General features: G+C 36.1%; 2 protein-coding genes across 5 annotated transcripts; both read right to left on the reverse strand.

The window, feature by feature from the left end:
• Positions 1 to 1,630: 1,630 nt before the first annotated feature.
• LOC143424084 (BRCA1-associated protein) lies at positions 1,631 to 4,619 on the reverse strand. 2 transcript variants are annotated; one of them, XM_076895894.1, is made up of 6 exons: positions 4,168 to 4,619; positions 3,397 to 3,667; positions 3,114 to 3,303; positions 2,716 to 3,034; positions 2,209 to 2,633; positions 1,631 to 2,136 (listed from the first exon to the last, which is right to left on the reverse strand). In XM_076895894.1, the coding sequence occupies exons 1-6, from the start codon at positions 4,244 to 4,246 to the stop codon at positions 1,756 to 1,758; spliced, it is 1,665 nt and encodes a 554-aa protein (XP_076752009.1). In that variant the 5' UTR covers positions 4,247 to 4,619; the 3' UTR covers positions 1,631 to 1,755. The 2 variants fall into 2 exon arrangements, with proteins under 2 accessions (XP_076752009.1, XP_076752010.1); XM_076895895.1 differs by having other exon boundaries at positions 3,397 to 3,684; positions 4,168 to 4,618.
• Positions 4,620 to 6,944: 2,325 nt separating this feature from the next.
• On the reverse strand, positions 6,945 to 14,170 carry LOC143424091 (uncharacterized). 3 transcript variants are annotated; one of them, XM_076895916.1, is made up of 8 exons: positions 13,475 to 14,170; positions 11,041 to 11,559; positions 9,859 to 9,975; positions 9,653 to 9,777; positions 9,347 to 9,518; positions 8,985 to 9,163; positions 8,604 to 8,804; positions 6,945 to 8,526 (listed from the first exon to the last, which is right to left on the reverse strand). In XM_076895916.1, exons 2-8 carry the CDS (start codon positions 11,059 to 11,061, stop codon positions 8,289 to 8,291), a joined length of 1,053 nt encoding a protein of 350 aa, XP_076752031.1. In that variant the 5' UTR covers positions 11,062 to 11,559; positions 13,475 to 14,170; the 3' UTR covers positions 6,945 to 8,288. The 3 variants fall into 3 exon arrangements, with proteins under 3 accessions (XP_076752031.1, XP_076752028.1, XP_076752029.1); XM_076895913.1 differs by having other exon boundaries at positions 11,041 to 11,579; XM_076895914.1 differs by having other exon boundaries at positions 11,041 to 11,579; positions 13,227 to 14,170.
• Positions 14,171 to 15,407: the final 1,237 nt, after the last annotated feature.

A 15,407-nucleotide genomic window follows, 5' to 3' on the forward strand; every position in this document is an offset into this window, starting at 1 on the left:
GAGAGCAGTATGAATAAGGGAGCACGAATATGTTACGTGTATTCAAATTGCGTTGAGCTGTACGAGGAACATGTTATTGTTACGAAACTAAGTTTTCACAAATCGTTATTGTAAATTTAAACAAAATTGCATGCAAATTTTTTAAGATAATTACACTGTTTCCATATTATAGTTTGAGTTTCTACTTGTTAATAGTTATTTAAAAAACTACTTTTTAGAATTCATAACGTGTAATGGTCGTTTTTCTTCTCAGAACAGGAAGAGAAATCGTGGTATTTCGCTAATAGTCGAATACAACAATTCTTCGATTATCATTAAGTAAAACTTATTGCATGCATGACCAACATCGAAGTCCAAATGTGCAATCGTTTAGTTAAACATATGCATTCTAATTGAATGCGGTTGTAGATAATGTAAATATGTATATCAGTTTTGTTTTATAACTGGGCCAACGAATTGTGTTGGCAATTATTAATTGTCTAAAAACGATTCGTACTCTTATGAAAATAAAAAATAGAATAATTATTATCATAAAATGAAACTATAAATCAGCAACATGTGTATACCTTAATAAAAATTATGTATTGAGGTACTTTTTTAAATAAGTTTTTCTTTGTATTTTTATTACTACCAATATTGTATCTTTTCCTTAATTGTGAACGGAGGATATAATATAAAAAAGAAAGAAAAAGAAATTGATAAGTTAAGTGTGAAAAATGTAAAAAATATGAAAGAGAACTGCAAATTCAACAAAAATGTTTGGGATAAATGTGTTATTGATTAAAAAGACAAAAAAAATCTATAATTTACTTTCCATTTTATGAAATAATTAAGAGATTAGTTTTAAGAAAATGATATTAAATGTACATATATACATATTAGTATGTATTACCTGATTATTTAATTGTTTCATGAATTAGTAGATATAACGCAATTTAAAGTACACTTAGTAATTAATACTATAATTATTAGAATATTTATTGATAAAACTGAATAACAACTTTAATACACTACATATATAGTGTGAAATAGAATTTTCAATTGTTCATACAAGTTCATCAATTTTAAATCTGAAAATGTGCAACCTATGTATAAAATTTTATTGTTTTTATATACTGTTTCTTCTAGGATTTAATATATTTTATATTTGTGGAATTACATTCATCTCAAAAGTATTTCTTACATATAGAAAATATTGATAAAGAACTACAGTATTCATTGTTGCGCGTTATGTAAAACGTTATAATTTACTGAACAGTGGTACCATCGGATTGATTCTGTTATAGTTGAGTCAACGAAATAAAAATTTATTATTTTTATAATTTAGTTCAAATATCGCGCTGGGGAAAAATAATAAATATGAACAAATATTTTTCTATATATCTCTCTCTTTTACAGGTATTATAGATTTTGCAAATTTCGTGTATATATCTATAGCATAAATTTTATTGAAGAGGTATTCATTTTATGCCTAAAAAAAGAAAATCAACATTGAAGCTTATCAAATATTATAAAAGATATGTTTTTGAAAATTTATATTTATTTAAATTCATTCGAAAATTATATTAAACTTCAACGGTCTTTATAGCTTTGATCATCGTTTCTACATTGTTATATTTCAAGATTCCTACTGTTTAAAATCAATAAAAAATTCAGATCTTTATTTTGACAATTAAAAACATGGTACAAAATCAATTTCTAATATTTAGACACGATCGAAAACTTAATTTTCTTTATACAGAACATCGGTGAACATCAACGTTTTTTACGAGATTTAGATGGTCGGGTGTTTTTCTTAGCAGAATTAGAGGTTTCCGGGATCACTATACGTCCTGACGCGATTTCTTCTCTTAATTCTGAATTTTCAACTTTATTCTGAGCGTCAAGATAAAACATTAAATCTTGAACCTGTTCTTTTAAGTTAGTGACTTCCGTCTGCTTTGTTTTCTGATATTCGGTCATTTCATCTTGCAAGGTTTTATACTTATCTTGCCAAGAAGCTTGATTTAATTCTAATGCCTTTCTCAGTTCTTTTTCTTCAGTTAGTTCTGCCTGTACTTGTACTAATTTATTACTAACTTGTTGCAATCGTTTGTCCACATTTTGTTTTTCTCGACTTAATGTTGCTAATTGTTCCTGAATTATATAATAAGACAGTGAATTCGCTTTCTTTATTTTGCAAAGAGGTATGTGTTAAAGAACATTTACCTTAACCTTGGCATTTTCCTCTGATACTTGACCCAACTTTTCTCTAAGTTCTGTAGTTTGCAACATAGAATGTTGTTCTAATCGCGCTAATTTATCCTCAAAATACTGCCTTTGAGTTTCTAGCTGCGACGTTAAAAGATACGTGAATTCCAGCTGAACGGAATCCACTTTTTCCTCCATTGCAGCACCCTCAGCCTTGGTTGCTGTAGGACCACCTTCAACCATTTTTCCATCTTTATTTTGCAATAATCGGTGAACAAAATTATCCCCAACATAATCCCAAACTCTGTTATTCCCTAGTTGCATAGCATAACAATGATGCGTCTCGCGATAGTGCTGAAAAGCATGACCCTGATGATATCGTGAACAACCTATATGTCCACATATTAAACAGATCCATAGAGCATCGTTGCTCTCTCCAGTGTCTGGAAAAAATATTTACATTATTTTTATTCTTGTTACTTTTATTTTTTATACTCTTCAGTGTCGAAAAAAATATTTACATACTGCATTCCATACAGTAACTATCCGCAAAGGATTCTGGTGTTTGAGCGTATCTACAAACTGGGCAAGAAGTGTCGCCCCATTTAGCTAGACAACTTGCATGAAATGTATGATTGCACAAAATTGTTAAAATCCCATCTACACTTTCATCCATTCTCTCTAAACAAACTGGGCAAAGTGGTAATTCTGTATGCCCAGATAAAGGCATTGCATTATAGGTCACTTCAACACTGTATACAAACACCATGTGGCATATAATATCTGGTTCAAAGGAATTATATGGAGTGCCATTAAAAGAACCATAAAATTCTGTAGCTGCACTCTGAAATATTATATGAAATTTTATATTATAATAGTGTGTCATCAATAGATATAAAAACAGATTGAATCCATTATAATACAGCAGATTTGAAGGTAATTAATGCCATGTATTGATTAGGACTGCCATCTCTAAGTATTCTAAAGTGTCGAACATCTTGATGACAAGGCGCTGTGAACCTTAACAGATCGTGACAGGTCATTGTAGCTGGTACTGATAAAATGCAGATTGTTTGGGTACGTTCTGCTGCATGATGTATATCTGTCAATTTGCTGGAAGTTATTAATGTCATTAATTATTGCTATAGGCATTGTGAAATTTATCATTTAAATCATTTAATTTAATGATTAGAGTGCAATGCATACTTTTCCTTGTACAAGTGTATGATTCCTTTAGTTACTTCAACAAATGGATTTCCAGAGATAAAATTTATTTGATCACACGCACAAGCGCTTGCACCAGCTATCTCAGAATCATCATAGGTATTTTCCTCAGAGTTAGCTCTAGAAGTAGAGCTAGATTTACTAGTTCCTTGGGAAGGAAGCGAAGAGTCTTGCTTCTCTGTAAGGTTTGTGCAATTTTCCATGTTTATCTTGCTCGGTTCTCTGTAACCCCTCATCTTGGCAGCCATTGCGCCTGGATTACGAAATCCACTGTGAATTAATCATGATACAAACAAGGTATGATCTTCTTTGTACTCTTAATGTATTTCTTTAGTAATCTGTACGTGTTAACTATTTGAGACTGTCTTTGAAAAATTTTAATCGAAATTCGAAATTGAAGAGTTTTAATCTAATATGATAAGTATTTTTTAAAGAAAAAATGTGCAACAATGGTCAATATTGTATAAATTGTACGCACACTTGTACATACGCAACTATGTAGATTAAAATCTACTTGTTAAAAAAATTCTATTATTATTTGTGTGCGAACAACTATTTGATTTTTAAAATTACATAAGTTTCACACTAAAATGTAATAATATAACATTGTTGTGACAAGTGACATAACCTCGAAAGGATTCGTAAACAGAAGGATCACTTGAAGCTATTCGTTATAAAAGTAAATATAATAAAAGTTATTAAGAAACAGATGAAAATTATTGTTTTAATATAAAATGCACGTAAAATAATTACCATTCGATTCTTCGGAATCCTCGTCAACAATCTCGACGCGAATAACGCAGAGAGATACCGAAATAGGAGAAGAACTCATTCCATGAAATAATATTTATCGCGCATTATTACAAACAAATTTATCATTGTGCTTACTGTTCTCAAGTACTGGCTAACCCTTCAAACAACCCCCATCATTAATTGACAACGACCTTACAAAGTGTCACACACTGTTCTCGAGTAACAGGTTAAATTCCTTTTTCATCCATTGCTTTTCTCTATTTTAATTATCACTAAATAATTGTAGACTCTTTACATTTTGATACCGCAAACTTATAAATACAATTAACCGTAATAAACACGATTTATTAGGTATTTCCTTTTCTGTCGCTTATCCTTCGCTAATCAGATGTATGCATATACATTCCATTCTTCTAAATGGGAAACTCCCACGTTTAAAAAGTATTCACACGTCCCGCCATCTGATGTCTATTTATTGTTATCAAACAAAATGAAGTCACATTTTTAGTTATAAATGTTATGAAACTATAACACTTTCCATTTTGATACTGTATCATTCATTTTGATAGCAAAAAATACATATACCGCAATGGTAATTTAAGAAGAGGGCTATATATTTTGATTAATTATATCAAAATTTTCCAAACCAAATTTTCATTTTTGCATTCAATGGAACAAAAATACATTATTTTTAAAAGAAATTCTTGCTGTTTTGTAGGGAAAATATAAAAATATTAGACACCATGAATTTCAAAAAAATGTTATATATCTTTTAATAACAAAATCCCGAAAGTTATTAATACCACGTATAATAAAAGCCTAGATAACTTTGAAAGCATAAGTCGCTAGAAAACAAGTTTGATTATCATAAACTTTTTTTCAGAAAAATAAATGTAAATAAAAACGTAGAAATTTAAAACAGAAACATATTTTCATCATTCTTATATTATTTTGTTTCCTCGGGTTTTCTTTTATCGTGTACATTTAAAAAAATAATATATAATATTTTATATTTGATCCCTGATTTTCGTCGTCATTATTATGTACTGAATATTTAAAAAAAAAAACTGCGACTTAAATTGTTTTCAAAAGTTATCCTTTTAAGTGTAGTTAAGTTCTGTTGTTCTCCAATTTAAAAGTGTTTTCATTTTCTTCTTTCATTTGCCTTTTTTACGTATTCTACTGTTTCCGCAGTCACAACCGAAAATTGTATACAGCACAAACATCGAATAAAGAATATGAACATGCGGAATTGTTCACTGTCTGTTGGAATTGTACTAAAGTATATCGTTGCACGTGGAAATAAAAACCTTAAAATAAAAGGATGTTGAGCTTGACATAATTTTATGCGTTTCGTGATGAAGAATTTCTTTATCTACAAATTCTTCGTATTTAAATGGTCAAGCATTGTGTGTACTTGTATGTATATTTAATTAATGTAACAGCGATATGTCGATTATCGAGCAAAATCTTGAAAACAATTTTATAAAAAATATTTCATGAATTTTTAAAACATTATCATATTCGTACTCCTTTGAACTGATAGAAACGATAACTGGTCTCATCGAGGTTGACAAAATTAATCTCGATTACTAAATGATGCTTTAAAATCATTACAATTGTCTACGTTATTGCTCGTTCTATCTACCGCAACAATTAACGATATTAATTGATAAGTGCGCATATAGATGCAGCGAAATAAGCGGTCGATATAATTTTTACCATTTCATCAGTTTGTACAGGCTCTGACGAACAGATTCCTCTCAAAGGAGTGCAATTTATATTAAGAAAATGATCTCAACAACTTGGCTCAAAATACTCCTTCCAATTTACCGAGCGAAATCGTTAGGATCATTATCTGGATTGAATAACGCTATATAATAATATGAGTGAAAAGAGCGCTTCTTATAGATATTCCTTTAACTGCGCACTTTGTATCTACCTTCTAAAATTGATTCTTCTGTTTTAGTCCTATGATAAATCCAATGATCCTAGAAAAATAAATGTTTCTATTATAGTGGATCGCAAAAAAATATGCTTCAGTGATAGGAGGGATGATATCAAAGTTCTGCTCGCGAATTCATTTCTTCTTTTTTTTTCATCTCACTCGTCGCGCGAATCGTACGTCGGCGCACGAAAAGGTAACAACGTCTCTACCTAATCTACGACATAGTCGCATAATAATCACCAATTGCCAACAAGTTATAAAATTTTCTGAAATCCGTTTGCAACAACGTATGCCTACAAAGTGTATATGCATACAAGGTGTGCAACGTGGAAGCGTAATTTTATGCACACGCAGAAACCATCTGAAAACGAGACACCCGTGACATGGTAATCGTCATATCTGTTCGTTATCTTAGAAAATTGTTGCGCGACGCATTTAAAACTGAGTGTGCAACCGGATAATAAAGTTGTGCGACGAAATAATGAAAAAGTTCAAGTGTTAACATGCTGTTGTTCGGTGAACGACTGCTGTGTCTGTAGGTGGCTCAACCTGATTGCGGTTCATGTGCATAAAATACTTTCATAATCGCACCCTTTTTAAATATATGTGTAATGCGCGTATATATGTATATGCTTTGTTTTTGGATCAACAACTTGCGCTAAACAGCGTGGCTTTCGCTACAAATCCAACAACTGCAATGGACGGTTACGAACAAACTTAACAGAACGATTCGAGGAACAACGGCTCGCGTTCTTTTCGTTTTTTCTCGTTTTTCAATCAAGCAAACGAGAATGTTTCTTTTTAACTTTAGCGATAATTCGTTTCTTTATGCTTTCTCGAAACTATACTAGCTACGATTGTTACATCTCTACAAACTTTTAAACGCAAAAACAGGAAACATTGCGAAGATCGTACTTCGATTCGACGAAGGGAAATAATGATTTAAGAACGATTCGTGGCATTCAACACGAATCGAAAATGCATTGTACCAAAACTCGTAAGCTGTTCCAGTTGATCGACAGATAAACTAATTGGAAACAATATGGACAACCGGTATAATGATCAATTAACATAATAATTTGCTAACGAGATTAAGTAACTAGCGCAACAAACACCATGCATTTCCGTCAGCGATGCAATGATTTTCTGTACCTCTAACAGCGAATTCTACGGTTTAATTTCTTGAATAGTAACGATACTCTTGGGAAAGTAATCGAGATATTTCTACGAGTAACATTTTCTTTCTAAGTGATTTAAAGGAAGAATCCGCTTGGACAGTTCGATTGATCGGTTATTCTTCGTAGCTTTGTCGTTCATTCGTAAATAATTTTTATCGTACGCTTTAAAAAAAACGTTAATTAACAAGAGTTCTAGAATCATACGCAAGATTGTCGGTGATCGCTATCACGCGCCTTCGAAATCATCATCAGGTCGGTTAACATTCGTGTCAGCGTTTTAAATATTCGAAACGCGATTCATTTCCATGCAAACAACCACGTTACGAGATAATTGCCGATCGAACGTCGGCAACGCTCGCATCCGATTTCTATTTCACACGTTCGCTTTGAACGGTCGAAAGAAAAGTAATATCTTGTGCGGTTCCGTGTGTAACGTTCAATTAAATTGCTAATGCAACGTTACAAGCGTTTCCCTATGTACGTATTAACTGGCATAGCTTTTACCTTGCTAATTCTTTTATTGCAATCGATACGCACGCGTTCCTGAACTTACGACCGTGAATTATTTGTATAATAAAACTTTTCGCGTTAGTCCCTTCGCTGTGGTCAACTAGATAAGTGTAGAAACGATGTGATTCGTATACGCTCCGCGTTACAACGTTATCCAAAATATCTTTGCATCTTCGTGGCGGTGCAGCTCGCTGAAAGACTCGTTTAGAAGGAAATTACTGCGATCGGGCGTTGATCCGGAAAGCTTAAAATATAGCTTGCCTTGTTACCGAAAATCTCTCGGGCATTATTCTCAGCATGCATTGCGCTGTTTTCCCTTTCTATCACGCAACACAATCGCAACGAAATATCGAGCTTCTGCTGATACGGTAGCACACGCATCGTCGGGCATCAGCAATGACTGGTAGGCAAGAACATGCTCGCTGAGCAAATCGGGGTCGTGGTTACTCGGGCAAAGTCGAGAACGAAGCATAATTCCTCAAACGCTACGTCGTCGTCGATGGAGTTTCCGGGGATATTGGCAAAGGTGGTGTTGGTCGAGTAGAGGCTCGTCTTGGCCAACGTTGCGGTGAAACCGGTGGTGTTGGTCTTGGTGTGTTCGGCGCCGATCCAGCCGCTAATCTCCAATTGCTACTAGATAGTCCCGATCTACCCACCGACGTTAAACTCGTGCTGCTACTGCTGCAAGCCACTGCCGACGACAGATCGACTCTCGACACCGCCCTGGAAGATGTGACGTCGGGAAAACAAGGGAATTGTTCATGTATCTTAAATAAAAAATGCTCCCTACTCGAGCATACCTTGAAGGTGGCGCGGATCCTCCTGTATAGTAATGCAAGCCAGCAGGGCCGCTTCTTGGTCTCGATGTTGAGAGCACACTGGTTGATCTGTGCATAGCAGGTGAAGGCGGTGCGGATGGTAACAATCTCGGTGTCTGCGGTGGAGTTCTACCAGAGCTCAGGTTGCTTGTGCTACCTGTAGATGGTTTTCTCCTTGGGCTCCTGTACGCACAAAGGAATGCCAAACGTAACGAATTACCAGTCGCCATCTCCTACTTTCGTTTTATTTACAAATCGTTCAAATACCGTGGAAGAAGAAACGAAAGATCAACCGCGATGCGTATTATCTGACATTTACAAAGAGGCTCAAGTTGGTCGGGATAGCAGAAAAAACTAACAAACCTTTTGGAAGGTTGCCTACATAGCCCAGTCGGACAAGGACGGCCCATGGCACATTTCCCCTCGCACACTTCTCGTGCCAGTGCCATGGTTTCGTAATTTCTTAAAGTAGTACGGCACTCTTCTGCATCGGATTCCGCGAGTGCCAAGCTTGGGAATCGTTCCTTCAATCTACGTCGCTCCTGCATAAATCAAACCAATTCGAACTATCCAAGCTATTTCTTTTAATTAATAAACAATCAAGTCCCTTTTTGCTCGAAAAAAGAAAAAAACAAAAAACTCATGATCGAATATCTATCGAAGATCTACCGTGCGATGCAATATCTTTCGAAAAAGTTTGTCCCTTTAAACATCAATTTGAATACCTCGTGCAATCGGGTGGACTCGAAATCTTTCAGCTGTTGCTGAAAACCGACATTTGGATTGGCAATGGAACGGCCTACTCTGACAACTTTAAGTGCCTCCTTCCATGAAAGATTGGTGGTACTCATAATATAGGCCACTGCTACTGTGACGCTTCTCGACATACCGGCTAAGCTGAAACCGAATATCGGTCCGATAAACGCTGTTGAGATGATAATCGTTTTAAATTAAACACTTCGCATCTCTTTTTCTTAAGAGGAAGATTTAAATATCAAAAGAGCTGGACGCGAATCAAGATCATTACGCACCAGTGTATCAGCACGTTCCCACCGCGTAGGCGTGCAGCGTGAATGAAATCATTGCACAAGGAGAAATACTGTGATAAATTCTGATCTGGACTATCCGACGCCAATATACACAAATAATGTTTATCCTAGAAATAACATGTTATACTAGTTTGCGTAGTTCGTTATCGGTTGACGCAAGAGAGAGTTTAATATTTTCGCATACTCACGGAATGCAATCGTCGTGCAGTATCGTGAATCGCCAGAATATGGGTGATTTCGAACCGTTCCAATTGGTCAGAGTCCTTACTATCATGGTAATTCCCGATGTAAAGACCGGGAAGAACCTGCCGACATAAAATGTACATGGAGCCTGGCTACCGATAGGTAACACGCAAGTGGTATTCTCTCTCTAAATAATTAGGATTTAATTAGCATTTAAAGTTTATTCCGCGCGAATCGCATTCATTTTCAGAATCGTTAGATTCATAACGAGCGACGCTTGAAACTGACGCGGGAACGTTCGTTTCGCGTTTACCATCGAGTTGGTGCTTCTTCTATTGCAATTAGCGTGAAGAGAAAGAGAGAGAGGAAAAAAGTCGAGCGGCACTTGAAATACGTGCGAACGCTGAGATAGCATTGAAAAAAAATCGATAGAACAGCTTTTTGATGCAGGTGCTTCACTGTTAATCATTCATCTTCGTGAATGATCACTCAAACGCGTACGGCCAGGTGAGTCCCGTGGTAATCATTTAATCGATCCCGTATTCTTAAGTGAGGTGCTGTCTCTAATCGAACACGGGAACAAAGGTAGAGCTCTTAACTTTTCATCGGGACCATCGACCGAAATCTCGATGTGTATCTCCGGCCGATATTATGCACCGTACGGACGCCTCCTGACAATAAGTGTTAGACCCGTCGATCTGGCGATTACTTTCACAAGTTTTCGATAAACGATCAAACTAGTTCACTAATATAACAACTACCGTCTATCGTAGTTGAACATACCAGCGTGGAAAGAAAGTATTTTAAGTGTCGCATGTAGAATACGAGAGGAACGATGTCTCTGAAATTTCAGTATCTAGGACAGATAAAATTAGCGACAGCGATGCGGCGATCTTACAATATGCACGGATATCAACCGAGGAAATAAAATGTAGAAGCACGTGTATCGTTAGCATGTTCTACGCAAATAATGCACATGACAAGCAACGTTAAACAACGAAATCGAGCACCAGTTTTACCTTCGAACAATTAACATAATTACGCTTTACCAAATTACTCTTGCATGTCGCGAACGTATTTTCCCTCTCGTTCCGACTTTCTTTTCATCCCGCTATTTTACTTTCCTTCCCGGACAATTAAAACGGTAGAGAGTTTTAATAAGATTTCATTATAATGTTCCTTCTCACCTTATTCATGCCATTCCCCATGGTGCCAGTTTACGTTATTGCACGCGAAATTCCCTCGAGTCACAGGCAGAAAATCGTAGATTTACGATAAAAGTATCTATCAGTTTAATCGGCCGACACGTTTAAGACGATTCGACGATCTTCCCTTATCTTTCGTCTCTCAAGCTCGCTCCCCGATGATCTTATTGTTGGACAACAGTTTCGTTCGAAGCCACCATCGCGTCCCTCCTTCAGCATCATTATTGAAGATGGATTGTCGATGCAGTTACGAGTTCTGATTTACTTGATTACGACGCCTAATTGAAACCTTCGGAGTCGTCGATCGTGATTCTTAGAATACGGTATACTTGAGACAACATGTTCCTACTTGCGATACACATTTCACGAAAGATGCACTCAGATTCGTAAACCACCGTCTTTCTCATCTATTTTTTTCTTCTCTCCCTTGTTTTAGATGTCACTAGCCTGTTTCTTGCCTTCGATTTTATTTAATAACGTTCCATACATGTTACAGCACCACTTCGGATGATTATAAAAAGCTATGAAAATACACTATTGAGGTTTCTAATTATGCAAACACTGTCGTGTAATAAAAAAAATCCGTTACTCTACATCTTTATCTTCTGCTCGCATTCCTGTTCATTATTTAAACGAAAACGCAGAGACCGAATAAAAGGAAAAAAATGAAACGCTTTGTGCCATAAATCTTGATCAAACAGATAGCCGCGAAATTCTTTTTCAAGTGTGTCATAGCATGTGCGTTTCTATACTTCTGTTTTTTTCCATCGGGACCTATCTAGACGAGCAATTTACAAAGCGTTTATTCCACTACCCCGTGCTAGAAAGGATTCGAGAGTGTATTATTTCCAGCGATCGTGACTTCGTGATTTTAACAACGGTTGATGAGGTAACGTTTCCGCGTATTATGCTCATGAAAAATTAATATCAGAGAACGATATAAATTTGAGTTGAGTAAATGAAATATAGGTATTGTTTGAATTTAGTCGAATAATCGTAATTGTATATTTCTATCGTGATCGCGACGCTTTAATGGGGTGGCAAGGGTATAATAAAAAAAAGGCAAGACAAAAGGAAACTCGTTGCAAACGATCAAGTTATCATTCGCAAGGGAAACGGAGCAATTTAAAGAAGAGCCTTTGTTTCATTTAGTCGGCCGAGTGAAATCTATATTTTCTGGCCGATTTTGCCTGACAATTTAAATGCACGATGCATCTTTAGAAAGGGTAGGCCTCTGTAGGGAGAATGAAATGCGGGCTAACGGGCACAATCGTTATTTTCCCTACGGCGATAAATTAAAAAGTTTTCGCGTCTTTGGTTTTACCGTATTAGTTGGAAAGCAGCCAAATAGAAAATCGAAGCTGGTCTTGCGTGTGCTGATCCTAGCAAAAGTCAAATTCAACGGGACAATAATTCACGTAAAAATCAAAAGCAAACGGATTGACGAAATAAAATCGTGAGCGAAACAAGTACGCGCGACTTTTCATCGCGATGACCTAAATGATCGCGTTTTAGGTCTAAATGCTTTACAATAGTGGCATGTCGTTGATACGATAAATTTCATCGTTTCGTAAATATTAAATAACAATCAGCGTTTATGTACTAAGTGGAACTGAACGTTTCATTATATGAAATGAACATGACTTTCTTATATCAACACTAATTATTGCAAAGGAAGCATGATTTTAATTGCATTCAAAAATCAAAATTCATGTAAATGGAAGAGAAAGAAAGGGACAAAGAGAAAGAGAGAGAGAGAAAGAGAGAAACACATCAAATAATAATATTCAAGGTAGTTGAATATTGCGTTTATAATTGAATAGATTAAATAATCTTTTCCAGATGTTAAAAATTTTGGAAATAAATCTGCATCGTTACTTTTAATTGCAAGCTTTAGTTTTATCGCCGCGATCAAATTAAGAAGCCTTTAGGCGGTATCGAATTAATTACTCCACGAGCAAGCAATAGCGTTAATCACTTCAATTATGATACTTTAACGAAGTGTCGTGCAAAACAAAAACCAGGGAAAAGCATAAACTTAGCATATCGTGCATTAGAAAGTGGTAAGAATTACTGTATTTATGCACGTTCGGTGCTTTCAACACGCCTCGGAACTACCGCATAAGACCCATGAGAGATGAATCAATTAAAATTTCCCTACCATTTACTTTATACGAGCTGTTCTTTGTTTGCCGTTCCGTGAATCGCGGTTTCCGCATTAATTGATTCCCTGCATGTTACGATTTGCTATTGAATCAAAGGCACCTCATTATGATCGAACGAGAGAAAAGAGAAAACTAAGGGAAACAGGAAGCAGCACGAGAAATGCGGTGCGATGAGCGTGAAGTATTGTTTTCCTTTTTCTTTTTTTATACGACGACCAATTGATCGTACGGGTTGCCGTAATCCACTCTACCTGTCGACACTTTCACATAAAGGCACCTTTGCTGATCGACACGGTTGTTTACGCGCACGCAATAAACAGAGAAGCGGTGAAACAATTCGATCCAGCAGACAGATACGCGAACCGCGTAATGCACAGGCTCGCAAATCCGGACTATTCGGTATTCGACTCGATTGGCAGGAAGGTGCGCCGTATGAAAACTGTCCCGCTGCCTCAGTTGCGAGAAGCGTTGCCAGAATCTAGGGGCACCTGCCATCGGGAGGGAGAACCGAGCGGAGTGGTGGGGAGATAAAGAGAGAGAGAGGGAGGGAAATAAGGCGCGTGTATGGGACAGTAGATTTCGTTGAATAACGGAAGGCCTATCACGGTAAGGGTAACGGGACTAGACATGTCTAAAACCATTCGAAATAGATCATTTTAAACTGCTAAACGATTGAACATTTAACTGTTTACTAAATATTTGACCAGTCTCACGAGAACGTCGAGTGATCAATGATTGCAGAATGTACAGTGATAGATGGTTGATGCGATGGTCAGTATATTAGAAATTTGACAAAAGTAAAAAGGTGTTGCGTTACTGATTTGAATAATGAGCAGAAATCTACCGAGAAGTGCTATTACACGAGTCAAGTGTCCCAGTAAGTAGTTTGAACGCCAGATGGGTAGTATACAAATTTGCCGAGATTTACCGTTCAAAGTTGTACGCTAAATAGTACAGACGACTGTGGATAGTTATTTATCGACATGCAAATGTGTTAGTAATAGTAGTAAAAAATATGTTATACAAAAAAAGGGGTAGAAAATAAGGGGACTATCATATACTCATTTCCTGAAGATGACTGCTAACCAGCAGGCGGCAGTCTAGAGAATAACACTGCGGCGCAGCCGCCGCTCGATAAAGCCATCCTCTTGCTCTTTTTTCGCGTTCTCCTTCTAATACCCTCCTTCTCAGCTGCATGATACACCTATGAACCACGACCCTGCTCCACAAATTGTAAACCTGGTCGACTGAAACTTTGTGGACAGCTCAGTACCACACACACGCACATTTACCTACACTAGGATACATACATATGTAACGAAGTGCTAGTAACTCTGAACTAGTAGATGCTTCGTTACTAACTTATGTTAACGTACATACACACATATTTGCGCGGGTACAGTCAGGGTAAATGAATGCTTGCATTTTTATTAATTTGTTTAATGATTTGTTTGATAATGAAATAAATAACTCTCGAATGTAGAGATAGCTTTATGTACTTACCATTAAACGCAGCAAGATACGTATTTGTATTTTAGTTTATCGTAGACGGCATGAATTGCGAAATTTTGATGTAAACCGTGCCTACGCATTTGCGATAATGGATCCTTGTAAGTAATCCTATCGATGTATGAACGAAGAGTGAAAATATTGTTGAAACCTCAAATAGGATATTGGAGTCACTTCAGTAAAAAATGTATTTGTATAGTCCATATGTAGTAGGGAAATAGGGCGGAAGAATCTTCTATTCTTTTTTTTCCTCGCGTTCTTTATCCAGTGCTATTACAGGCACGAAGACCCACTTCTCTCCTCTAAAACAAGTGCACTTTAGGTCTTTTCCCTTGCCGGTTTCTCTGTCGTTCTTTTCGTATTTCTCATTACTTTCGTCTGGACGGAGAAGAGAAAAATAAAACCCAAAGACGATAAGTATCTTTATTCATTTTCGCATGCTCGCTTAAATTCTAACCGTACTGCATGAATTATGTACACTTACGAGCATTGTACGATAAATAATTAACAAAAACTAAATTTCCACAAATACATACGTAATTAGACGTTATATTTTCGTACTTATAATTAAACGTTGTCAAAGATAAAAAGATTACTATAAAAAGTGAGGTTATATATAAAATTTGTATTGATACTACTTATTTAAAAAATATTTATGTCTCTCATCAATTTCTG

The sequence above is a fragment of the Xylocopa sonorina genome, chromosome 5 (genome assembly GCF_050948175.1).
Source record: "Xylocopa sonorina isolate GNS202 chromosome 5, iyXylSono1_principal, whole genome shotgun sequence".
Lineage (NCBI taxonomy): Eukaryota > Metazoa > Arthropoda > Insecta > Hymenoptera > Apidae > Xylocopa > Xylocopa sonorina.